The following is a 27,297-nucleotide window of genomic DNA, read 5'->3' as shown; positions in this document are numbered from 1 at the left end:
ATAATAATAATAATAATAATAATAATAATAATAATAATAATATGGCAGGGACCTAACAGAGGCAGAAAAGATTAAAAAGAGGTGGCAAAATTACACGGAAGAGCTATATAAGAACGAGCTTAATGTCCCTGATAACCACAATGAGGTGCTCACCTCATCCTAACTAGAATGTGAAGTAAAGTGGGCCTTAGGAAAGCTGAGCAACAACAGAGCTAGTGGAGGTGACAATATTCCAGCTGAGCTATTCAAAATCTTAAAAGACAATGCAGTAAAAGTGCTACACTCAATTTGCCAGCAAATGTGGAAAACTCAACAGTGGCCGCAGGATTGGAAAAGATCAGTTTACATTCCAATTCCAAAGAAAGGCAGTGCCAAAGAATGTTCAAACTATCACACCATTTCACTCATTTCACATGCTAGTAAAGTTATGCTTAAAATCTTACAAGCTAGACTCCAGCAGTATGTGAATTGAGAACTACCTGAAGTACAGGCAGGATTTCGAAGAGGCAGAGGAACTAGAGATCAAATTGCCAACATATGCAATTTGTTGACCTGACCTGACGTACCTCCCCATCACAAGCCTCTCTCTGATGACTCACACCTGGCCCATCACAAGACCCTCACTTGACACTGCCACACCTGAAGCCCTTATATAAGTAGAACACTGACACAGACATCCACAAAATGCCGCTGAAGGTGTTACCTAGCCTGGTAATGAAATGTGCAAAAACCAACACTCAAGCTCAGAAAACCAACCTTCACCCTCATCCTACATCTGAGCTACAGATATTCACCATTATTGCAAATGCTGCAACTGTCATAAGTAATGCCCAGATCACAATTACATAACTGTGGAGTTGCTAGGATTACTACAACTTTAAGGACCAATTGTGAATACCACTCCTTCAGCCCTGTCATAACTTTGAGTCGCTTTGCATGTCATTGTTAATTGGGATTATCAGTAAGGAAATCATCCACAAATAAGTCACTAAGTGAATTTGTTTTAAGCATAAACTCTTATTCATTTATTAATTCTGTTTACGTCAATCTTCCTCTTCTAGTAAAGAAATAAAGCTGAGAGGAATGGAAGAATGGCCTAAATTTTAAACCATAGCTCCCTGAAAACCTTATAAAAGTAGAAATAGGGGAAAAAATGTGCTACCCTCAAGACAAATTCCTGTTCCCTCCCTACCCCTCAAATTTTAGCAGTATAAGACCCAGCAATGGGTTTGCGTTTTCTTCATGTGCAAAGATAATGCTAGCTCAGGCAGAGTGGAGTAAGAGGAAATACTGTTGTATTCGATAGCTAAGACATATACGGTATATACTTGAGTATAAGCCGACTCGAGTATAAGCCGAGACCCCCCAATTTCACCCCCCAAAACTGGAAAAAGTTATTGACTCGAGTATAAGCCGATCCACCGTTCTGCAAGCCTCCGCCGCCGGCGGAGGCTGGATCCGCGCTCTGCAAGCCTCTGCAGAGGCTCGATCCGCCATTTTGCAAGCCTGAATACACAGGAATACCCTGTGTGGCCGCGGCTCTCGGGGAAGCCCTGGCTGTCCGCTTCCTCGCTCCACGCTGCCATTCGGGGCCCGCGCATTCCCCGAGCAAATCGCGGCGCCCAGCAGGCGAGGAAACACGCCCGCTCCAGTCGCCCCCCCTTCCCTCAGGAGACGCGAAGCAAGTGACCGCCCGGAGCTTACCGAGGACTTGCGCGCGGCCGAGGCTTCGGTGCTTCCAGGATCGCGCGCACCTCTCCCAAGCCGCCGCCGTCCGGAGACCTGCCGAAGTTTGGGGAGGTTTGGGGAGGTGCGCGCACACCTCCCCAAACCTCCCCAAACGTCGGCAGGTCTCCGGACCTCCGCGCCCTGCCTGCCTGCTTCTTTCCGGAGACCTGCCGATGTTTGGGGAGGTTTGGGCGCCTCCCCAAACGTCGGCAGGTCTCCGGAAAGAAGCAGGCAGGCAGGGCGCGGAGGTCCGGAGACCTGCCGACGTTTGGGGAGGTTTGGGGAGGCGCCCAAACCTCCCCTAACGTCGGCAGGTCTCCGTTCCTCCGCACCCTGCCTGCCTGCTTCTTTCCGCTGCGGGCACCCAAACCTCCCCAAACGTCGGCAGGTCTCCGTTCCTCCGCGCCCTGCCTGCCTGCTTCTTTCCGCTGCGGAAAGAAGCAGGCAGGCAGGGCGCGGAGGTCCGGAGACCTGCCGACGTTTGGGGAGGTTTGGGGAGGTGCGCATGCACCTCCCCAAACCTCCCCAAACTTCGGCAGGTCTCCGCACGGCGGTGGCTTGGGAGAGGTGTGCGCGATCCCGGAAGCACCAAAGCCTCGGCCGCGCACAAGTCCTCGGTAAGTTTTTTTGTTGACTGGAGTATAAGCCGAAGTGGAATTTTTCAGCCCAAAAAGTGGGCTGAAAAATTCGGCTTATACTCAAGTATATACGGTATATATGTAAAATGACATATATAAAATGACTAGAATTTCACTTATTATTTATCCTGCATTCTTTGCAACATAATCACCAAAAATAAGAAATAACATTCTGTGTTATATTAAATACAGTAGTAATAATGTGTTGTATAGAGAACAAAATCTGCAGGTGATCTAATCACCCATATACTGCAAACAGTGGTCAGATGAAATACTTTTAAAAATGTAAAAAAAATAAATAGAAATCCTTTATAGTTAAACTGAAAAATAGACGGAACAATCAAGCTTTTCTTGCTGCCTAAGGATGATGTACAGATCAACAAACGTGATGATTATAAAGTTGCTTATTCCTTTAGAATTTATACTCATCCCAATCTAGCACCAAAATTAGACAGTATTTTTAGCTTATGATTACAAATCTTGGCAGCAAAAATTTGCTCCAATTTGTTTTGCAAAGGAAGTTATTGTAACTACATCAAAGCAATCTCTTCTTGGGGCATTGAAGTTCTCTCTCTCTCTCTCTCTCTCTCTCTCTCTGTCTCTGTCTCTGTCTCTGTCTCTCTCTCTCTCTCTCTCTCTGTCTCTCTCTCTCTCTGTGTCTGTAAATAGGTTTAACTTTTTTAAAAAACTAAATTTAATTATCAAAAGAATAGAGATTTTGAAATGTTGTGGAATCTATGTAGCTGTTAAATTTGTTTCTAAGAATACTATTATAAATATTAACTCCCTTCTTATTTGTATTTTAAAGTCTTAGGAAGAAAAAGCAAACTTTAAAAATCTTTTGTACATTTACTTAAAATTGGAACAGAACTGCTTTTTGGCTGAACATGCTATCAAACAAAGATTTTCAATGAAGTTGAAATGATTCAAAAATCACACAACCGAATTTTATGGTAGTCCTTAGTTCAGGCTGCATGTCCAATTCCATTAAGCAATATTTTCCTCTGTACAAAACCAAACCACATGCTTATTATCAGGTTTACAAGCAGATATTTTCTTTAAATACCTCATAGATATGGTAGAGATTTGAACCTTCATCTGGCCAATAGTGGTAACACTGTTTGAGTCCATTTTCCATGAGAGGGGTTAGCATGACAATAACCACACAGCCGTTTTCCCAGACCATCTGCAGACAAAGAAAGACACCATGGTTACACTATGAGTGTCTAATTACTGCATGACGTGTGTAATTACTGCACTCAGAAGCACAATTGAAATTTATTCCATTCACAGGAAACGTGTTTCATTTTCATTAGACATTTTTCTGTGCAGCTGCTTCCAAATCATTGAATAAAATGGAATCATATCTTGTATGTTCACATGAAATATTAAAGAATGTCCAAAGAATTTTATAAATATTTATATATTTATATTTATATAAATATATATTTATATTTATATTAAAACATTATAATGTAAAGTTTATATATTTTCCTCAAAATACATAGCTATTACCAATGTATGAAAACAGGGAAAATTCAACTATTTAATTATTCTGATAGATTAAAGTGGAAAAAAAAGACAGTTAAAGGTTTGCAGGATATTATTTAAAAAGGCACTAAAATAAGCCAAGACAGTGTTTTCAGATAGTTGTTGAACAAAAACCCTCCACCAAATTCTTAAGGAACTGCATAATCATTCATCTCTACATTATTATGCCATACTTTGATGCTATATTTGTATGCAATTTTGACTGTCTTTTTATTAGCATATAAAATTACCTCATGAAAAGGAAACTGATCTTTGTGCAAAGGGTCACATTTATTCATAGAAATGTTTGTAAGCAATTGCACTGAGATGTAAATAGAGTAAACAACAAAAATGGAGTGTTTAGATAAACAGCATAAAAAGGTTACATTCAATTCAAAGTTTCTTTTTTGTTCCACACAGAGATATACTTGTCTTAATTTCATTTGATTTGCAGACATTTTAAAACAAATATTTTGCTTAAAATACTTGACAGCATTAAACAAAAGCAAAGCATACAAATCTAGCAATGCTTGAAATTAATATTTTTTCTTTTTTGAAACATATCTTGTCTATCTTCAACTCTGCAACAGATTTTCAAAATTCTACTGAAATCTTTGACTGTGCTTACATAACATACTAACCCAGTCAGACATTAATCATAACTCCATACTATTATTTAGCTTAATCATAGTTCCATACCACTGAATCTGGCAGCACACTATCCCAAGGACATGTTTGGAGACATGTAGAATTTGTTCCAAGTTCCACCAGTCCTGCCTTCCAGAAACCCTTGCATCAGGAACGTATGGAACTAGCGTCATTTTGTGATGACATTTTCCCATCCACAATATATTTTTGTATCAAAACAAGCATAGTGGCCATGGCAATGTGACCATAACCCTACTCTTTTTGTACACATTGATTTTGTTCACAAAGCACCTGCTGCCAGCGTCAATTTCCCATTGTCCTGTGCGCTCCCACAGGGAGGGCCTCCTCAGGGTACCGACGGTCAAGGATTGCCGACGGGCGATCCCCAGGGGGAGGGCGTTCTCTGTGGGCGCGCCTGCCCTATGGAATCAACTGCCAACGGAACTCCGGACTGCCCCCGAACCTTCGTTCATTTTGCTGGGACCTAAAAACCTGGCTCTTTGAGCTATCTGGTCTGGACTGAGGGGTTTTAATGTTTTTAAATTGTGATTTTAATTTTTTGGGGCTAGACTTATTTAATTTAATTTTAATTTTATATTGTATTGTTTTTAAATTTTGCCTTGTAAACCGCCCTGAGTCCTTTGGGAGTAGGGCGATATATAAACCGAAATAATAATAATAATAATAATAATAATAATAATAATAATAATAATAATAATAATAATAATAATAATAGAGGTAGAATCCTTATAAGGATATTGTGATTAGCATATTTCCCGTTTTGAACCCCTTCCTGATGTAGATATGGCTGCTTCTTCCTCCTTTGCCAGGGAAGCAGTAGTGAGTGTGGCTTAAGCAACACAACACATCAATATTTAAGAACAGCTTCTTCTGGTTGCTGTGGTTCTCCACTATGAGTTTCACAATGGTGTATTGGGTTTTCATAGCAGTTCTCAATTCTATCTCTTTTCTTTACAGGTGTGAGGTATGGATTTAACTATTACCCATTTACTAGAATTTAGGATTCATACAACCCAGGTGACTGTGAACATAACTGCCTGAACACAGATTTAGATTAAATCCATTTCCCCCTCCTCTTGCTTAATACATTCACACAACATGTCTCCATATCTGACTCAATGAATCCAGCCACTGAGTGTGGATCATTTTTGTAGATCCTGGGGAAATGCCTGGGCAGAATCTTTCCCTGTTATTTGAGAATGGTTTGAACCTGCTAGGCTTAAGTGGACAGAGACCTTATGTCTATGAGCTCAGTTACCTGCTGTTTAAATCTAAAACTGCTAAGGAGGTATTATGCAGGTAGGTTCTAGTAGTCAATCAATCAGAATAGAGCTGGGAGGAACCTTGGAGGTCTACTAGCCTAGCCCCCTGCTCAATCATTAGTTACGCTGTTAGATGATCTCTTGACCTCTTAATGGCCTTTGATACCATTGACCATGGTATGTTCTGGCTATGGGGATTGGAGATGGATGGCTCTATATCATGCTGGTTTTCCTCCTTTCTCCTCAGTTCAGTTCCAATCAGTGGTAATTGGAGGAGAACTATCACATTCTCTGCCCCTATTTTGTGGGATCCTGCAGAGTTTGGAGCTCTTTGCTGTCCTATTCAACATTTACATGAGGCCACTGTATGTTATGAAGTGAGAGGTCATTGGTATGCTGATGATATCCAACTATCCCTTGCTTCCCCTGCCCACAGAACAAGTGAGGTTGTTGATATCACATCCTGGAGACCCTGGGGACCTGCAAGGGGAGCAAAAGGCTTCAGCTGAACCCTGACAAACTAAATGGCTCTGGATTTTGTGGACCTTTAGTTCATGGATTATGCTATCTTTGGTACTGGATGGAGTTGCATTATCCCAAACAGACCCAATGTGTGATCTGGGATTCTCTAAACTGGAGAGTCTTGCTCAAAGAGCAGGTGGCACCCATGGCTAGGAAGGCTTTTGTGTTGCATGGTTTTGTGTGCCAGTTTCACCTGTTCCAGTTTCATCTGTTCCTGTACTGGGAGGCTCTCCTCACAGTCACTCATGGCTTGGTCACTCCTGTACAGTAGTATATCTACTGTAATGTGGTCTACAACGAGCTGTCCTTGAAAGCATCAGCATCAAAATGCAGCATGACAGTTATGCGTGCCCCTAGAATGGCTCGTTATACTTCTGCTCTGCAGGCTGCACTGTTTACTAGTTTCCTTACAGGTCCAATTCAAAATTCCATTTTTTTTACCTTTACCTTTAAAACCCTCCAGGCATGGGGCCCACTTATTTGAGATACCACCTCCACTCATTATATCTGCCCATCCCCTAGTTTAAGGTGTGTGCTTGAGTCCTGTCTACAAAACAATTTCATCTAGTGAGAAACAGATGATGAGTCTTTTCTGCCTGCACTGTGCAACATCTTCCTGATGTGAGATTGGCCCTATTCTTGATATCCTTCTGGAAGTCTTTCAAAATATGACTGTGTCAGCAGTATTGGAGATTTCAAGAAAAACATAATCTAATCAAGATGGTTGCATTATTTTTAGCATCTAGTTTTTCTACTATCTTGCTGTTAATAATACTGCTGATGTCTTTTAATTGTTTTAATATTTTGATTTTACTATTGTTTTTATTGTGCACCACTTAGAGATGCTTTTTTGTGAGATGCATGGTTACATAAATTTGGTAAATGAGTATGTTCCATGCTCAGCAGTAAATAGTGTATTAGAATCAGATTTTTCCCTTCATAACCAATACTAACTGCATAAAAATGGAACACTAAAATTTTCGAAAACTATACCCAGGTCCATTAATTTATACACTTCAAAGAATTCTAAACTATACACCTTACTCTTAAGCTATTAGTGCTAAACATATGCACATACAAAACATTGGACAGAGTAGTTGGCTTTTCCATCATGTGACAATTTAATATGCCTTTAGAAGATACAGCAGCTCAATGAAGTCATTACAAAAATGAGGAGAAACACTGTTTTTATGAGTGCAATAAAAGCACAATGATCTTGGTCATAAACTAATCATCGAGCAATTGCTTGTGTTACCCAAGTGTATTATTATACAAGCCTACGTATTCACAGAAAGGAAAAGGAATTCTTACAGTTTGGCAACCCTTCTTATTGGCTAAAAAAATAAAATATTTCATTAGAGAAGCTGCCTTAAATCTCTTAAAATTTCCTTTGAGCATAAATCAAATGAAGTTAATTTAAACAATTTTCAAATTACCCTGGAGTGTATTTCTTATATGCCATTGTATTAGGTAGCTGACACTCAAAGTTAATTTTGTGAATTCCTTGACTTCCATTACAATTATATGTAACATTTTGCTGCCTATAAGTCTCCCATGCTTAAAGCAGAATGATCTCTTAGCCTATTTCCTTGAGTTATTATTTGAGTAATAATAACTTATGTAATAATAAGTTATGTAGTAATAATAACATGTATTTCTTTGATTGTTGCAAATAACCCCATTCAATTCTTTGCTAGCCACTGATAATTTAGAGGGTTTATTTATTACATTTATAATTTAACTGTTTTGAGAGGTAACATAAGCAGAAAAAATAATCTTTTGGATTCCATTATCTGAAGCACTCTCACAATCATTCATTTTTTAGGGCAACAATATGAAATGTTATGCTTAAACTCTTATCCATCATGTTCAGTAATTTTTTTTCCTTTTAGCCCTTAAAAAATAAATCCAAAACAGAAACAAGTTATAGCCTCCTTATTATACCTTTGGGATTATTTATTTGAAAATGGCATTATTCTACAGGGGCCATTAATTTAATTTTCTTTTAACTTCTGTATTATTGTATGTTATTGTTGTTAGCTGCCCTGAGTCCCTCAGGAGATAGGGCGGCATATAAGTCCCAATAATAAATAAATAAATAAATTGTATCTTAGACTCTCTCTATATGTGGGGAAAAAACAACCATTTTAGAATGACAGAATGTTAACAGGATTAGAGCCCAAACAACTCTTGGATATATGTGATGTTCTCTACTGAGTTCAAAATCTGAGTCACCTTAATTAGAACTATTGCCAACTAGTACCCTAAAAGTGGGTAATATTACTTGGTGTTTGTGATTTGTATGTTTTGTCACCACCCATTTACTGATTTAAACTGTTAAAGTAATGTAGGCAAGTATTGATGTTGCAATTTTTTTATTTAATTTCCCTAGAATATGATTTTCAAATATAAATTTGAACTTCATACTTAATAAACAATTGAGTTTTTCAACATGTTCAGATAAGAAATAATTTTTCATAACATTATGGATGCTCAAATTCAAGCACTTAGAAAAGCTAAATTTTATGGTGTTCGTTAAGCCAAGTTGAATTTAATCATTCCTACTATCATAGTTTATGCCCTATTTTATAATACGGGGGATTATATAGATTTACTCCTTATTACCAATTTGTAATTTATTATTCCACAGATATAAATATGGGCTCAACTGTGACTGTGAAATATCACAGTGGATAAATGTCCAAATGAAACCATGACAAGAAATATTATAGTATACACAAATGTTGATGAGCATTTTAAGGCTATCTTAAAATTTACTTTAAGGCTACTTTAAAATTTTTGAAGAACATAAGACATACATCATACATCATATTGTTTCCTTCATTTTCATTTAACTCACAGGTAATGTCAACAATATATCTTGCATTTCTAATTAGATGTAGTAAAAAGTGAATGAAAACTTTGTTAGCTTTATGTACTGCCACTTTGCTTCAGTGAGTCCCACTGAACTGATGGCTGTGCATGCACATAAATACAAGCACTAGTGACATCTTTGAAAGTATGTGTGTGATATTTACAAAATATGGGACTGTTTTAATGCTACACCTCAGTCCTAATCCAGGTTATGAAGCATCTATTTTAAATGCTTTGCAAAATCTGCTACTTGATTACATGTTTGGCTCAGCCTCAGGTTTCAGTCTTTTGTTAAACTAAACTAATACTGTGAATTCTGATTATAATAATTTATATTTTTATTTATTTAGAAATTTCAAACACTCATTTAATGTTTCATTATAAACTCACATGTAACATAATTCTAAATGTTTAGTAAATAGATTAGGACTACATGAATACTGTTTCAATGGCAATTGGCTTAACAGTGGGTATGCCAACAAGATATCAAATTCAAATAAAAGAATAGAGGATAAAAACAAAAATATGTAAGTCACATTTTGCTGTTCTCCAAGAACAATTATTTAGGCCAAGAGGGAATGTGAGGCACACAAATTAATTCTGGCTACAAATCAAAGCACCGGGGAAGAGGGATGCAGTAAGATAAAAAAAGCAGAATTTAATTATTTTATTTTGCTAGACCAACTGGAATACATACTTCAAGAAAACAAAATGAGGGAATAAAAAAAAGAAAAAAAGATGAACAATTATAGAAGTGAAAGATTTGTGAAATCTTTTAGTCCTCTGAAATTAGTTTTTAAAATGAACAAAGTAGCCTATTAGCACTGTCCCCAAAACAAAATGCTTCCTATTGCCTACTTCCATTCTCTAAATACCTGACTTTACTGCATCTAAGGCTCCACATAAAAGAAGCCAAATGTATTCACTCACCCTCTGTCTCTGTAAGTTACCTAGAAATAATTAAGCAGAAAGGCAAAACCTTATTTTTTCTTATTTTCCCCCCAATGAAATAAAAAGCCAGCCACATCATTATATATGTTCTGATATATAATTAGAAAATACACCATTGACTATGAATCTCTTTCATGGATATCAGACTCAATGACTCATTTTGCTTGGCGTGGGGAAACGTAGAAGGGAAGAAGATGTGAAGCAGAGCACTCTCCCTAGATGCCTTGACACCTGTACTCAAGGCTCACTGAAGGAATGTATTAAGCATGTATATCCATTTCCTTGAGATATTTAATTACTAGGAACCACTTTCCTTGGGGCGGGGGTGGGGGGAATGTTCTATGCAAAAATGTACTTAAATGTAACTTTAAATCAAAGAAGGTACAAAATGTTCTTTTCCATTTTTTTTTCTGAATTTAAGCACCGATCATACCAGCCTTCTTTTCTATTAGTAGCCGTCACTCAGCTAGCACAGGTGATGTTCAGGCTTGATGAAGCTCAATTAAAAAAAAAAAGCTTAGGCTTTTCTTCTCTTATTTTAAAATGCAGTGTATTATAAACTCTCGCCTAAAAATAAATTAGGAACATATAACTGAAAACTCTGTTCAACTCTACCAATTTGCTTGCAAATCTCGTTCTCTTAGTTCTTAGGACTACATCCCTGAAAAGGTACATTCATATATCTTCTGAGATTATAAAAAGTCCAAAAATACAGCTAATCCAAGATGGTACCCTACAGATGTGTTACAAATTGAATTTTCATAATCAGGGATTACTGTGGGGTAGGAATTGGGAACAAGAAGAGTCACATAGATCACAGCAGCTTCATGACACAAGCTCTACCCTTTTTGTACACAGGTAGTCCTTGACCCACAATTGGGAGTCACAATAGAAACAACCAGCAGACTGTTACAACCATATAGAATCATTGTGGCACACCAATCAAAGCCCTCCAAAGCACCTTAATAGTGTTAAACCGTGTTTCTCCAGTAGCCCAAGAAAAAAAGGAAACCAGGAATCATCTATAACATACAGTATAAGCATTATAAGACAGAAAGGCAGAAGACTTGTAAAGTGAATCTATGAACACCAAGTAGCAGTAAAAAAAAAAAAAACCCTGATGAAAACTCCTTGATTTCACAATGTGTAGACAGACTTAACCCAAGTTTCAACTGGGAAACTGAACATCCCAAACCTAGCTAAATACAAAAAATGTTAGAGAACCCCTGAAAGCTAGGCCCTCAGTCAAATCAATCCTCAATATGCTCATAGAGATAAGCCACATTTGCACATGATTCAAAAGAGACAATAAAAAAGCTAAAAAGCAAAAATCAGAATACCTCCTTGCCAGCAATCAACGGCTAGATAAGCCAGGATTAACATCAGAAGCAACAGCAGACAAATAATCAAGCAATAAACCCTAATCAAGGAACTACTAGCTCAGACGAATCAGGAAGCAGTGAACAACAGCCTAATCAAGGAAGAAATCAGCATCCCTACCAATACCAACAGGGCACTTTACTATATATAAACAATACAGCAAACCCCACTCCCTTCTAGCATTGAAGATGTTACCCAGTGAGGTAATGAAATGGCTGTAAGAAAACAACAAGCTTAGAAAGTACCAAGGACTTCAGCGTGAGACCTCACACGACCACATCGCTTAGTAACCACAACCTTCACACTTTCCGTTGTTCTTGTTAACTGAGAATCATAGGTCTTTAAATTAATACTCCATTCTGGGCATGGTTGCTTCCAGTCATGAGCCTCAGTAAGGTAAGGATTTGCCTTGCTGGTTGGCAAAACAGCATGGCTCTGGGAAAGCTTGCCAGGCCTTGGGAATCTGCAGCTGCCCCACCCCATCCGAGCTATAGTCGCCCTTGCCACCCTGCACTTCAAGTCCTTCCCATCCTGCACTCTTTGCCCAGCTGACTTTTGCTGTCTCCTTGCTCTGGCTACTGACAAGACATGCCTGGCCTAACTGCTGGGTCAGGTTGGAGCTGGGCTTTGCCCTGAGGCAGTGGGGGAAAGCCAAAAGCCCTGGTTTGATGGGTTAGGGTTGGGGGTTTTAATATGTTTTTAATTATTGTTTTAAATTTTAAATTTAGGCATTATATTTAATCGTTTTTTAACTTTTGTATTTTGTTTTTATATTTATTGCCCTGTACACCGCCCCGAGTCCTTCGGGAGAAGGGCGGTATAAAAATATAATAAATAAATAAAAATAAATAAAAAAGCAACTCTAGAATTGCAGTGCACTGGGATCCCCTTTGCTTTTGCTGCTTTTTCTTTTCTTTTTCTTTTTTGGAATACAAAACCCTGTCCTGGCCAAGTGTTTTTGGCAAAAGGACTGCTTCTGCCTTTTTTCTTTTTTTCTTTTTTTGCAGCATGAAACCCAGCCATATGCTGGACAGTGGGACCATAAAGATAATGGTCAGTTGGGGCCATTTAAGATTGCAGGATTTATTTATGGCAATCAGAAACTGGTGTAACTGTTATTGTAGGTTGATGTGGTCATGTGACTGCCTGTTATGACTTTGTTTTCTATCGATGGAATTGCTGATCCTAATTACTGTGTTACATGAGGACACCTGTATCCTCATTTTTTTTCCCCACAAGGATAAAACTAAATTTATATGCTGCCTAGAGTTGCTTTTCAGAATGAGTTGGGAAGCATATAAATTGAATAAATAAATAAAACTTTGAGCAAACTTTTCTTCGGATATCCTGTTGTGTCCATTCTTCTGACTTAGTTCCATCACTCATGCTAGGATCAGATATCTCAAATGGCAGTTTAAATATTTTTCTGTTTATTTCATACATCTGTGGCTAACTTTGCTTCAAAATATCACATAATAATTGCAATAAATGAATCACACATACGGTATTTAGAAAGAATTTGATTTTGACCAGGGAGGACATAGTTTGATCTGATAATTTCCTTCCTCCATATCAATACAGAATATTCTGAAGTAAAATTATGTAAATATACAATCACATTATATATATATAATTAACAGAGGGATAGAATCAAGATCGCGTGAGGTACTAATACCACTTTACAATGCCTTGGTAAGGCCACACCTAGAATACTGCATCCAGTTTTGGTCACCACGATGTAAAAAAGATGTTGAGACTCTAGAAAGAGTACAGAGAAGAGCAACAAAGATGATTGGGGGACTGGAGGCTAAAACATATAGGGAACGGTTGCTGGAATTGGGTATGTCTAGTTTAATGAAGAGAAGGGTGAGGGGTGACATGATAGCAGTGTTCCAATATCTCAGGGGCTGCCACAAAGAAGAGGGAATCATGCTATTCTCCAAAGCACCTGAAAGCAGGACAAGAAGCAACGGATGGAAAATAGTCAAGGAGAGAAGCAACCTGGAACTAAGGAGAAACTTCCTGACAGTTAGAACAATTAACCAGTGGAACAACCTGCCTCTAGAAGTGGTGAATGCTCCAACACTGGAAGTTTTTAAGAAGAGGCTGGCCAACCACTTGTCTGAAATGATATAGGGTTTCTTGCCTGAGCAGGGGGTTGGACTAGATGACCTCCAAGGTCCCTTCTAACTTAATATATATATATATATATATTTCACATTATTATGAACATTTAAATACATGTTTAAATACAAAGTTTTGCAAATGGAATTTGCAAAAAGGTCAATAGTAAATTTACCTGCCAGAAGTCTGTGACAGTAGAAGGCAATGCACCCTGAGCAGCTATATATGCAGGGTTTCTAGGATCATGGTCCATCTGTGAAAAAAGGAGAGGGGGAGAACCTAATTAAAAATGTTCAGCAAGAGAAAATGAAATTCTGACATTCTGGATTATATTATATAAGAAAAGTCTTTATGCTTTTGCTTGAAGAAAAGTAGGAACACTGTATTTCTTTCTTTTCAAAGGAACACTTTTTCCTGAATAAATTAGTGATATTAGTCTAATATTAAGATACATAGCAATTAACAATCTAGGTTCTAAATTTGCAGTATGAGATCATTTAAGGAATATTTGCTGGCAAAATGTATTTATTCAAGGGTTTGCTAGTGTCATAGCAAACATAGAAGCTGCTTTAAACATTTTTAAGTATTGAGCATTTGGAATGCAGGGCACATTTAAGTATTTCTCTTATTTCCATCGTAATACTCAAGGACATAAGCACATTAAAACAATGCAGAATTGAAGGAAACCCCCCTCAATCCTAGCTTTTCTGTTTAGTTCATCTGATTAAAATACAGGCTTCTAACCTTCAGTAGGGGAAATTCTGTTTAAAGAGATTAATTATTACATCTGCTTCTGGCTGAGCAGAAAAAAAAGGATTTTTTTCAAACAAAGTCATGAAGAGTAAAATAGGATTTTACATGTTTACAATGAATGTTTTCAACCTGATAGGTGTGTTTTCAGGTCCTAAATCTCTGGCCCCCACTATCCTAATAAGGACAAGATCAGTGGATGGGAGTTAAACTACAACAAAAACAACAAAAAACCACTGATAGTAACTCTTACATGCAAGATCTCTTTTGGAATCTCTAATAAAAAAACAAGAAAAAAAGATTTAAAATGCTGTCCTGAAAAGTTGCTGGTATTCTTAGCAGCAGTTGTACTAAGAGAAAAGCAAACAAAATTGAACCCTTTTCCTTGAACCTTTTTCTCTCTAATTGAAATTTAACAGCAAAATTAAACAAAATGAAATTGTAAGACATTCTACATGGCTCTATTATTACTGTTTTTAATCTGTGTATTCAGTTACAGATTCCTAATTTAGGAAATATTTTCCGAAATTACTTGTAAGAACTGCTGACTTTGTAAAGAACTGAGTCACGCTATTTATTTACATGTATTATATGTAATACATGCCATAGACTAATATTGTGTTGCCTAACTGCATTATTGTGCTGTCCAATAAAAACATAAGCCCTTAATATGAATGGAAGTATTGAACAAGTTGAAGAGATTCTAACGCTTATCCTCTTCTTCTGACAACCTCTCCCCACCACAGTGCAGAAGTTATTCAAAATGGAAAATGCTAGTATTTGAGTTTGAAGTCTCCTCTCATGGTTAAAATAATATATAGTTCTATTGTTGCTTATTTTAACATTCCTAGAAAAAAATTGGGAACTGAATAATTCTAAAATTTTACTTAAGATACTTATAGTCTATAGGTAGTCCTTGACCTACGACCACAATTGAGCGCAATATGTATGTTGCTAAGTGAGAAATTTGTTAAATGAGTTTTGCCCCTTTTATGACTTTTCTTGACACATTTATTAATTGAATCACTGCAGTTGTTAAATTAGTAACACTGTTCTTAAGTGAATCTGGCTTTCCTATTGACTTTGCTTGTCAGAAGGTTGCAAAAGGAGATCACATGACCCTGGGAAACTGCAACCGGCACAAATATGAACCGGTTGTTAAGCATCCAAATACAAATCCCATGATGATGGGGATGCTGCAATGGTCATAAGTGTGAAAAATGGTCATTAGTCACTTTTTTCAGTGCTGTTGTAACTTTGAACAGTCACTAAATGAATTTTTGTAAGTTGAGAATTACCTGTATTAATTTTTTCAGATGCCATGACTTTTACATGTACAACAGTAGTAAAAAGTGATGTCTAATACTTAGAACAGGGGTAGGCATGCCCATAGAGAGGGCTCTGTGTGCCACCAGTGGCACTCGTGCCATAGGTTCGCCACCATGGGTATATGCATTTCTAGATTAATGTCAGCCCTTCCAAGTAAATATGACCAGATGCATTAATTCTACTTTATTGTAAGACTACATTAACAGACTTTTATAAGACTGAGGGTACAAATTTTCCCACCAATTTTTAACTGTCCGAACAATTAGGACAGATCCTACCTTCTTTCTCTGACTATTAAGCAACTGCAGACTATTGTTTTGTGACCATTCTCTAGGTAGCATGTCTTCCCCCTCCCCCTCCCTCAGGGTCATTTCCACATACTATTACACCTAGTATTTATACTTGTAACAGAATAATAGAAAAGCAGACTATTGGAGGAGAAGGCTAAGAAAAAAAATCTGCTAATGAGGATCGTAGTTTATTTATTTATTTATTTAATTAGTTTTCTATACCGCCCTATTCCCGAAGGACTCAGGGCGGTTTACAGGGCAGCATATAAAAGACAATATAAAAAGATAATATAAAATTAAAATGAATTAAATTAATTAAAGTCCAACAATTAAAACAATATTAAAAAGCTAAAACCCCTTCAGTCCAGGCCTGATAGATCGAAAAGCCAGGTTTTCAGGTCCCGGCGAAATGAACGCAGATCGGGGGCGGTTAAGAGATATCAGGGCAAAGAGGAGACATTAATCATATAAATTGGGAAGATTTCAAAGCATTTATGATAAGGATCTGCAACCAACAGGAAGAAATCTAAAACAAAATAAAATAATGAGATTTTATGAAAATAGGCTGATACATTTTAATCTGCCTATGAGCTGCCTCTTAGTATTGATCCAAGAATTTGAAAATTATAAATGGTGTCCTATTTTCTGCGCTGATTGTTCCATAGTGACATGAAGAATATATGACCCATTCTGAACCAAATACCTAGCAAAGTCAACCAATTATCCCTACAATAGCCAATCAGAAGGCTTGAAGAATACAACATGAGCCTATTAGCATTTCTGCTCATATTTTCAGCAACTAATACTTAGAACAGGGGTAGGCAACCTTGGCTCTTTTATGACTCATGGACTTCAACTCCCAGAATTCCTGAGCCGGCTGGCTCAGGAATTCTGGGAGTTGAAGTCCATGAGTCATAAAAGAGCCAAGGTTGCCTACCCTTGACTTAGAAGAATAGATAGTTTTATCCTCAATTATCCTTATCATTCAACTGCAGAAAACAGGAGCTAAAGGCAGGTAGAGGTAGTCATCGACTTATGGCCACAATTGAACCCAAAATTTCTGTTGCTAAACAAGACATCTGTTAAGAGAATTTTGCCCCATTTTATGACCTTTCTTGCCACAGTTGTTAAGTGAATTACTGCAATTGTTAAGTTAGTTATACAATTGTTAAGTGAATCTGGATTCCCCATTGACTTTACTTGTCAGACGTTTGCAAAAGATGATCACATGACCCCAGGACATTGCAACTGTCATAAAGATGAACCAGTTGTCAAACATCTAAATTTTAATCATGTGACCATGGGGATGCTGCAACAGTTGTGTGAAAAATGGTTATGTCACTTATTTCAATGCCACTGTGACTTTGAATAGTCACTAAATGAACTGATATAAATCAAGGACTACCTGTATAGACTTTATCTTCGCATTTAGTACAATTTCTTCCTTCACAGGATAGATGAGAATGAAACTGTCATATATATATTATTATAAACATCTGAATACCGTGTGCAAATGCAATGCTCAAAATAGGTAAAATAATGCAGAATAACAGAATTATTTAATTAATCGTGAAGGCAACCTATATATGTAATCCATGGGTAAACAGGTAGGAGAAAAAAGTTATACACAAGTAGATAAATCCAAACCCTAATTAATTATAGCATTCTCATTTTATAAATCATTCTAGATTGGATAAGGGGAAAAATTAGAAAAGGGCAGGAGCAACATTGATGGATATAATCATAAAGATCAAAATATGGAATGCTCAGGCAATATAAAATAAAGTTGTTTGAATTCAAAATAGTTGCAGTAGAAAAATACTGTATTTTTTTTTGGTCTCACAAAATTTTCCTTATTGTGGCAGAGAAAGTGACAATGTGAGCTAGTCTGTCTATTTTTTTTACATGGTAAGTGTTATCAAGGATAATACTTGAAGCAAAACATAATAAAATTTTAATTATAGCTATTTTTGCAAAATTTTTATATTTATATATATCCCCTTCATGGATTACTGCCTTGTCGTGGCGAAGGGGCTTGTGTAATTCAATGAAGCTATAAGCTATGCTGTGCAGGGTCACCCAAGACGGACAGGTCATTACAGAGTTCTGACAAAACGTGATCCACTGGAGAAGGAAATGGCAACCCACTCCAGTATCTTTGCCATGAAAACCCTATGGACAGTACCAAAAGGTAAAACGATATGACGCTGGAAGATGAGCCCCTCAGGTCGGAAGGCGTCCAATATGCTACTGGGGAAGAGCAGAGGGCTAGTACTAGTAGCGCCAGAAAGAATGAAGCGACTGGGCCAAAGATGAAAGGATGCTCAGTTGTGGATGCATCTGGTGGTGAAAGGAAACTCCAATGCTGTAAAGATTTTTTCTCCATAGGAACCTGGAATGTAAGATCCATGAATCAAAGCAAGCTGGATGTGGTCAACCAAGAGATGACAAGACTGAACCTCAACATCTTAGGAATCAGCGAGCTAAAATGGACAGGAATGGGTGAATTTAATTCAGATAAACATCAGGTATACTACTGTGGGCAAGAACCCCTCAGAAGAAATGGAGTAGCCTTCATAGTCAATGAAAGAGTAGGAAAAGCAACAATGGGATACAATCCCCAAAATGACAGAATAACCTCAGTTCGAATCCAAGGCAAACCATTCAATATCACAGTAGTCCAAGTCTATGCCCCAACCACCAGTGCTGAAGAGGATGAAATTGACCGGTTCTATGAAGCACTACAGCACCTTATAGAACTAACACCAAAAAATGATGTCCTTATCATCATGGGGGATTGGAAAGCTAAAGTAGGAAGCCAAAAGATAACCGGAATAACAGGCAAGTTTGGCCTTGGAGTACAAAATGAAGCAGGGCACAGGCTGATAGAATTTTGTCAAGAGAATACGATGGTCATAGCAAACACTCTTTTCCAACAACCCAAGAGATGACTCTACACATGGACATCACCAAACGGTCAACACAGAAATCAGATTGACTATGTGCTCTGCAGCCAAAGATGAAGAAGCTCTATACAGTCAGTAAAAACAAGACCAGGAGCTGACTGTGGCTCAGACCACGAGCTTCTCGTTGCAAAATTTAGGCTTAAACTGAAGAAAGTAGGGAAAAGCACTAGGACACTCAGGTATGAACTAAATCATATCCCTGATGAACATACAGTAGAGGTGACAAATAGATTTAAGGAATTAGATCTGATAGACAGAGTGCCTGAAGAACTATGGACGGAGGTTTGCAACATTGTACAAGAAGTAGGAACTAAAACCATTCCAAAGAAAAAGAAATGCAAGAAAGCAAAATGGCTTTCTGAAGAAGCTTTGCAAATAGCTGAGGAAAGGAGGGAAGCGAAAGGCAAGGGAGAAAAAGAAAGATACACCAAATTTAATGCAGAATTCCAGAGAATCGCTAGAAGAGATAAGAATGCCTTCTTAAATGAACAGTGCAAATAAATAGAAGAAAACAATAGAATAGGGAGGACTAGAGATTTCTTCATGCAAAAATGGGCATGATAAAGGACCAAAATGGCAGGGACCTAACAGAGGCAGAAGAGATTAAGAAGAGGTGGCAAAATTACACAGAAGAACTATACAAGAATGAGCTTAACGTCCCTATAACCATGATGAGGTGGTCACTGATCTCGAGCCAGACATCCTTGAATGTGAAGTGAAATGGGCCTTAGGAAAGCTGAGCAACAACAAAGCTAGTGGAGGTGACAGTAGTCCAGCTGAGCTATTTAAAATCTTAAAAGACGGGACAGTAAAAGTGCTACACTCAATTTGCCAGCAAATGTGGAAAACTCAACAGTGGCCACGGGATTGGAAAAGATCAGTTTACATTCCAATTCCAAAGAAAGGCAGTGCCAAAGAATGTTCAAACTATCGCACCATTGCACTCATTTCTCATGCTAGTAAAGTTATGCTTAAAATTCTACAAGCTAGACTCCAGCAGTATGTGGATCGAGAACTACCAGAAGTACAGGCAAGATTTCGAAGAGGCAGAGGAACTAGAGATCAAATTGCTAACATATGCTGGATCATGGAGAAAGCTAGGGAGTTCCAGAAAAACATCTACTTCTGCTTCATTGACTATGCTAAAGCCTTTGATTGTGTGGATCACAACAAACTGTGGCAAGTTCATAAAGAGATGGGAGTACCAGACGATCTTATTTGTCTCTTGAGAAACCTATATGTGGGTCAAGAAGCAACAGTGAGAACTGGACACAGAACCACTGATTGGTTGAAAATTGGGAAAGGACTCCGGCAAGGTCATCCTGCCTGTTTAACTTATATGCAGAGCACATCATGAGAAAGGCAGGGCTAAATGAATCAAAAGTTGGAATTAAGATTGGCGGGAGAAATATCAACAACCTAAGATATGCAGATGATACCACTCTAATGGCAGAAAGTAAAGAGGAACTAAAGAGCCTCTTGTTGCGAGTGAAGAAGGAGAGTGCAAAAGTTGGGCTGAAACTCAACATTAAGAAAACCAAGATCATGGCATCCAGCCCTCTCAATTCCTGGCAAATAGATGGGGAAGAAATGGAGGTAGTGACAGATTTTATTTTCCTGGGCTCCAAGATCACCGCAGATGGGGACTGTAGCCAAGAAATTAAAAGACACTTGCTCCTTGGGAGGAAAGCCATGGCAAATCTAGACAGCACATTAAAAAGTAGAGACATCACCCTTTCAACAAAAGTGCGTATAGTCAAGGCTATGGTCTTCCCAGTTGCAATGTATGGCAGTGAAAGTTGGAGCATAAGAAAGGCTGAGCGCCAAAGAATTGAAGCCTTTGAACTATGGTGCTGGAGAAGACTCCTGCGAATCCCTTGGACTGAAAGGCGATCAAACCGGTCAGTCCTAGAGGAGATCAACCCTGACTGCTCTTTAGAAGGCCAGATCCTGAAGTTGAAACTCAAATATTTTGGCCACCTAATGAGAAGGACTCACTGGAGAAGAGCCTAATGTTGGGAAAGGTTGAGGGCAAGAGAAGAAGGGGACGACAGAGAATGAGGTGGCTGGATGGAGTCACTGAAGCAGTAGGCGTGAGCCTAAATGGACTCCAGAAGATGGTAGAGGACAGGAAGGCCTGGATGAACGTTGTCCATGGGGTTGCGATGGGTCGGACATGACTTTGCAACTAACATACTGGGCAAATACAATTCTTATTGCTGTTAATACATATATAATTGAATATCAGCAACTTCATTACATTTTTCTAATATTATATATAATATCAGTAGTATCAATTTAGAATATCTTTTCTAACCAAAACATAAGGGAGCACCTTCTGCCAATGTCAGCACCCCACCGTCCTGTGCGCTCCCACAGGGAGGGCCTCCTCAGGGTGCCACCGCTCAAGGAATGTCGGCTGGTGGCCCCCAGGGGGAGGGCATTCTCAGTGGGTGCGCCAGCCCTCTGGAACTGCTTGCCAACCGAAATCCGGATGGCCCCCGACCTCCGCACCTTCCGGCGCGACTTAAAAACCTTCCTGTTCCAGCAGTCCGGCCTGGCCTGATAGCTTTAATTGGGGTCCCAGTTGGTTTTTACTATTGTTTTTATTGTTCTATCTGTATTTTACCTACCTTACTCTGTACACCGCCCCGAGTCCCTCGGGAGAAGGGCGGTTTATAAAAACAAATAAATAAATAAATAAATAAATAAATAAATATCTCAATTGCATTTGCACTTAATATTCATTTGTTCAATCAATATCCTATTTTTCTTGCGTTTTTAAAATTTTTATTTCCCATCAGTGTTCACTTATAATTTTCTCATAATAAATTATATTTGGGCAACTAAACGCTTACCTTGTTCAAACCTCTTAGCATTTTCGTATTTCCCTTCTCATTCCAAAATCTAAAATTCTAGTTATAAATCCTATCTTTCTAGTTAATAATAATAATATAGTTAGAAGGGACATTGGAGGTCATCTATTCCAACCCCCTGCTCAGGCAGGAAACCCTATACCATTTCAGACAAATGGCTGTCCAATCTCTTTTTTAAGACTTCCAGTGTTGGAGCATTCACAGCTTCTGGAGGCAGGTTGTTCCACTGATTAATTGTTCTAATTGTCAGGAAATTTCTTAGTTCTAGGTTGCTTCTCTCTTTGGTTAGTTTCCATCCGTTGCTTCTTGTCTTGCCTTCAGGTACTCTGGAGAATAGCTTGAGTCCCGTTTCTTTGTGGCAGCCCCTGAGATATTGGAAAACTGGTATCATGTCTCCCCTCACCCTTCTCTTCATTAAACTAGACATACCCAATTCCAGCAACCGTTCCTTGTATGTTTTAGCCACCAGTCTCCTAATCATCTTTGTTGCTCTTCTCTGTACTCTTCCTAATCTCAACATCTTTTTTTACATTGTGGTGACCAAAACTGGACGTAGTATTCCAAGTGTGGCCTTACCAAGGCATTGTAAAGTGGTATTAACAGTTCACATGATCTTGATTCTATCCCTCTATTAATACAGCCTAAAATTGTGTTGGCTTTTTTGGCAGCTGCAGCACACTGCTGGCTCATATTTAAGTAATTGTCCACTAGGTCTTCGAGATCCCTCTCACAGTTACTACCATTGAGCAAGGTACATTTTATACTAAACCTGTACATTTGGTTTTTCTTGCCTAAATGTAGAACCTTACTTTTTTCACCATTGAATTTCTTTTTGTTAGATAGTGCCCAGTGTTCAAGTCTGTCAAGATCCTTCTGTATCTTAAGCCTGTCTTCTGGAGTGTTGGCTATTCCTGCCAGCTTGGTGTCGTTCCCCATATATCTCCTTATAAAAATTATTGATGAAGATGTTGAAGAGCACTGGGCCCAGAACAGAGCCCTGGGGCACCCCACTACTCACTTCTCTCCATGTAGATGCATTTCCATTGAGGAGTATACACTGAGTACGGCCAGTCAGCCAGCTATGAATCCTTTTGGTGGTGATGCTGTCTAACCCAGAGATCCCCAACCGTTTGGGCACCAGGGACCGGTTCCATAGAGAGAGGTTTTCCGTGGATCAAATGGGGTATGGTTTTGTGTGCTGCCTGCATCTTGCAGATGGGGCTTTGCTTGTTTCTGTGGACCAACTGCTGGCATGCCGCGGCCCGGTACTGGTCCACGGACCAGTGGTTGGCAACCCCTGGTCTAACCCACATTTTTCTATCTTATCAAGTAGTAGGCTGTGATCTACTTTATCAAATACCTTACTGAAGTCCAAATAAATTATATCCACAGCATTCCTCTGGTCCACTAATTTTGCTACTTGGTTAAAGAATGCAATAAGATTTGTCTGGCATGCTCTTTTTGACAAACCCATGTTGGCTTTTGGTAATGACTTTGTTTGCCTCTAGGTGTTTGCTGATTAGTTGTTTGATTATCTTTTCCAGAATTTTCCCAGGTATTGAGTTCAGGCTGATAGGTCTGTAATTTCCTGGGTCCATTTTGTTTCCGTTTTTGAAGATAGGAACTACATCAGCCCTTTTCCAGTCCTCTGGTTGTTCCCCAGTGCTCCAAGATCTTTGAAAGATATAGTTCAGTGGTTCTGAGATCATATCTGACAGTTCCTTCAGAACCTTGGGATGTAATCCATCCCTGTCCTGGTGATATGAATTCGTCTAGGCTGGACAGATGCTTACTTACCATTTTCTTCCCTATCTTAACTTGTGTTTCCAATCTGTTTTTTACGGTACTGTTTTTGATAGGTTGGACTATTTTCTCCCCTTGTGTAAAGACAGATGCAAAAAACAAGTTTAAATAGTTCTGCTATATCTGTATTGCTTGTCACCTTCTTGCCACTTTCTTTCACTAATGGACCTATCATTTCCCTGACTTTTTTCTTGTGTTTTACATGTTGAAAGCTTTTTTTTATTTTTGACTTTTGTCACAAGCCTTAGTTCATTTTGAGCTTTAGCTTTCCTCACTCCATCTTTGCAGGCTTGGGATATTTACTGAAATTCTGCCTTAGATATGTGCCCCTCTTTCCACCTGTTATACTTGTCCATTTTGTCTTTCAATTTATCAGAGAGCTCCTCATGCAGTCATGCTGGTTTCTTTGGAGAGCTGTTATTTTTCATCTTTGTTGGTATTGTGCTAGACTGGTCTTTTACTATCTCATTTTTCAAAATTTCCCAAGCTTCTTGAGTTGTTTTCCTCTTGAGGATTCTCATCCATGGAATCTTTCCCAAGCTCTCTCTAAGTTTATTGAAATTAGCTCTCTTGAAGTCCAAGACTCTAGTTTGACTGTGTTCTATTGCTTGTGGTTGCATAATGTTAAATTCCAATATTACATGATCACTCCCCTCCAAGGTTCTTGTGGTTTCAACATCTTCTATCATTTAATCCCTGTTAGTGAGAATTAGGTCCAATACGGCTAATCCCCTAGTTCGCTTCTCTACTTTTTTCAGAGATGAAGTTGTCTGCTAGGTTTGTTCTAATAACACTTCTATTTCTAACAATTATCTATTCTCTTAGTCATGTTCAAACATCTCTTTAATAGTATAATATCCCATCTAATGGGTCAGGACTGCTGCTTTCTTCAGTCTTACTCTAGCTTTCTTCCTTTGCCAACTAACTTTCCAAGTCAATGCCTTTGAATGATCAAGTACTTCTTCCTCTATTTTTATGTATATTGTTTGGAATAAGAAAGACAATTTTATTAAGGTATTTTTGGAACAACGCTTAGCCCATTGATATTCATTAAACAGCCTCCCTACTTCTCCAATTTCCCACAATTCTCCTAACAGCTTTATCTTCCATTCAATTGGCTCTTCCTTATCCTCAAGGGTGTTCTGAGATCTTGACAGGTAAGATGTCTTTTCCATTTCTGATATTATCGCTACGTCTTCTATTTCTTCATTTGTCTGAGTCTCTTTATTAATAACTTCTTTTAAGTCCTTCATCTTTTGATCCACTTCCTCTAATTTTCCTTCTATTTTCTGGGTTACTAGTTCCTTCTTTATAGTCATTTTCTGAATTTGTTGATTTAGATTAGGAAATTGTTCTTTTATATCTATGTTATTTTTAGTCTTATCATGAGCTACTGATTTTAATGTAGAAATAATTTCTTACTGAGCTTCATCAACATTTTCTTGTGGATATATCAAGCTAGGGAATTTGGAGATAAGTGTTAGAAATGGTTTTTTATCATTTAAGGCTGAGTATGGAACATCCATTTTGTTTTTATATGTGGTCTCTATAGTCCAATCTATTTAGGGATATAAAAAGTTTCAGCCAATTGTCATTTGAGCTCCAAGTTATCCAACCAGCCTATCAGTCCATCCTTAAGCCTCCCCTAAGCAAATATAAAGGGACACGGTGGCTCAGTGGGTCAGCACTGGCTCTTCGGCTTTGAAACGGAGATGAGCACCGGCCCCTAGAGTCGGAAACGACTAGCACGCATGTGCGGGGAAACCTTTACCTTTACCTAAGCAAATATAAGCAAAATTCAAGTTTTTTATGTCCAATGAAAAATATGTCCTTTCTGTCCAGAGACAAAGGTTTATAATCCATCGTCTCAATCCATAATGCAAGTTTCTTCTACAGATAAATAACTCCATGACACAGCTCTAAAAGTCAGTATTTACATTCATAGTCCTGGCAGGCCACTTTCAAAATAGTTTATCGTCTCTGCCACACAAGATAGGCAGCCCAAGAGGGTTTTTTCCCCTCTTTTCCCAGCTGTAGTCTTGAAAACTGAAAGTTTCCAAGGACATCAAAAGTCTTATCTGAGTCTGGGCTTCAAGCCAAGTTTCCTTTAAACATAATAAATTGTGGTGCCGTGGTTCGCCACTAGATGTCATTGATGACATCTTCCAGCTTTTTAAATCCAAACTTATATTACAAGCTTTTCAAATCTCTTTAAAAAAAACAACTCAAAAGCACTTTTAGTCCCCAAATTTCAAACCTATATGTATTAATTCCAAATTAATCTTGTAATTTTCTCTGTTTTCCCCCAAGCAATTAATTTGCCACTTTTCTTTTCCTGAGGGAATGGGGTGGAAATTCCCCCTTCCCTCTCTCCTCATGGAGGATTCTTTGCTTTGGGTAGTTTTTTTTCAGGAAAAAGTCTTAAAGTCATAAAGAGAGGATAGGGCCCCACCCAGTTCCATCCATGTTGCTCGAAAGTTGCTCATTAGTGCTTATTTTCTTCGGTTGTCAGCAGATTCCGATTGGCCACATGAATGTAGTCAATTTTTCCCCCACCGGTTTGGAAGGCTTCCTCAGATCAAATGGAAGGGCCACCACCCTCCCGTGACCAACAAGGGTCCCCTCTTTGTTGCCTCTGTGGGGCAACTTTTGACCCTTTTTAGGGCCCCTAGCAGGGCAAAATTGAACATGGAAGACGGGGCTCTGTCTTCCTGCGTCCATTACACCACAACGTCAAACCGGAAGTCCAAAATCTAAGACGTTTTAATACCAAGTTGTATTAGTTTATTTCAAACTGACCTGAAATGCTTTAAAATTAGATGCAGTATTTGATATAAATTAATAACAGCAAATTATATTTGATTTTTTAAAAGTCTGATGTTAAATTTTACTGCATGTTTATGTTGACCACAAATTAATGCTGTAGTGATAAATTGATTCTTATTTATAAAGAGTGTTATTTTTACTCTTGTTTTAACACATACTTCGTGAATATTTATGTACACTGAAATTAAATCATTTTTGTAAACAAAATATTCAGCATTAAAAGGAAAACAAGAAAGGGCCAAACAACATACTGTGGATATTTCTAAGATGTTGCTGATGTAATTCGGTGATTGGAATGTGTTATCTACTTCAGACATCTTAGGCTATCGTTGTAACTATTGGCTTTAGTCTTTTTACATTGCTCACACTTTCTGATATGAGTTGGGTGGTTGTAAAAATTATTTCAATAAATAAATGATATAATTTAATGCAGAAAATATACCCTACCTAAAAAAATATTTTCTGTATGATGCAATTCAATTCAAACCATTACAGTACCAGTTTAGAACTTTCCCCCCTCTCCTTTAGTTACTGTATCACTCTTAGATTTAGTCTTCATTTAATTATTTAATTTTGGACAATTTTAAAACAAAACATTAGGCATACATGTGCATGTTTGTAAGCTTTCCAATTTATACTAATACATATATTTATTCATATATTTATTCCAAGAATGTTTTCTATGTAATTTACATAAAATTCATAAAGCCTATTTTTCAAGTTAACTGAACTGAAATATAACTGACAATGGTTGTGACTAGGTTCCATCTTCATGTTAC

At 38.1% G+C, this 27,297-nt stretch overlaps 1 protein-coding gene across 1 annotated transcript in view; it reads right to left on the bottom strand.

Annotated features, from left to right (window-relative positions):
* Positions 1 to 27,297, bottom strand: part of LOC308679046 (receptor-type tyrosine-protein phosphatase N2-like) — a gene marked incomplete at its 5' end in the record, with an annotated part of 141,992 nt that overhangs the window by 48,167 nt on the left and 66,528 nt on the right. Inside the window, 2 exons of the mRNA XM_081346281.1 lie at positions 3,433 to 3,552; positions 13,854 to 13,931. Coding sequence (XP_081202407.1) covers positions 3,433 to 3,552; positions 13,854 to 13,931 — 198 coding nt within the window. The remainder of the gene's footprint in view (positions 1 to 3,432; positions 3,553 to 13,853; positions 13,932 to 27,297) is intronic.

This window comes from Vipera berus (assembly GCF_964194415.1).
Source record: "Vipera berus genome assembly, chromosome: Z".
Classification (NCBI taxonomy): Eukaryota; Metazoa; Chordata; class Lepidosauria; order Squamata; family Viperidae; genus Vipera; species Vipera berus.
Note: the sequence above shows the minus strand (reverse complement) of the source record. Positions and strands in the feature narration are given on the sequence as shown.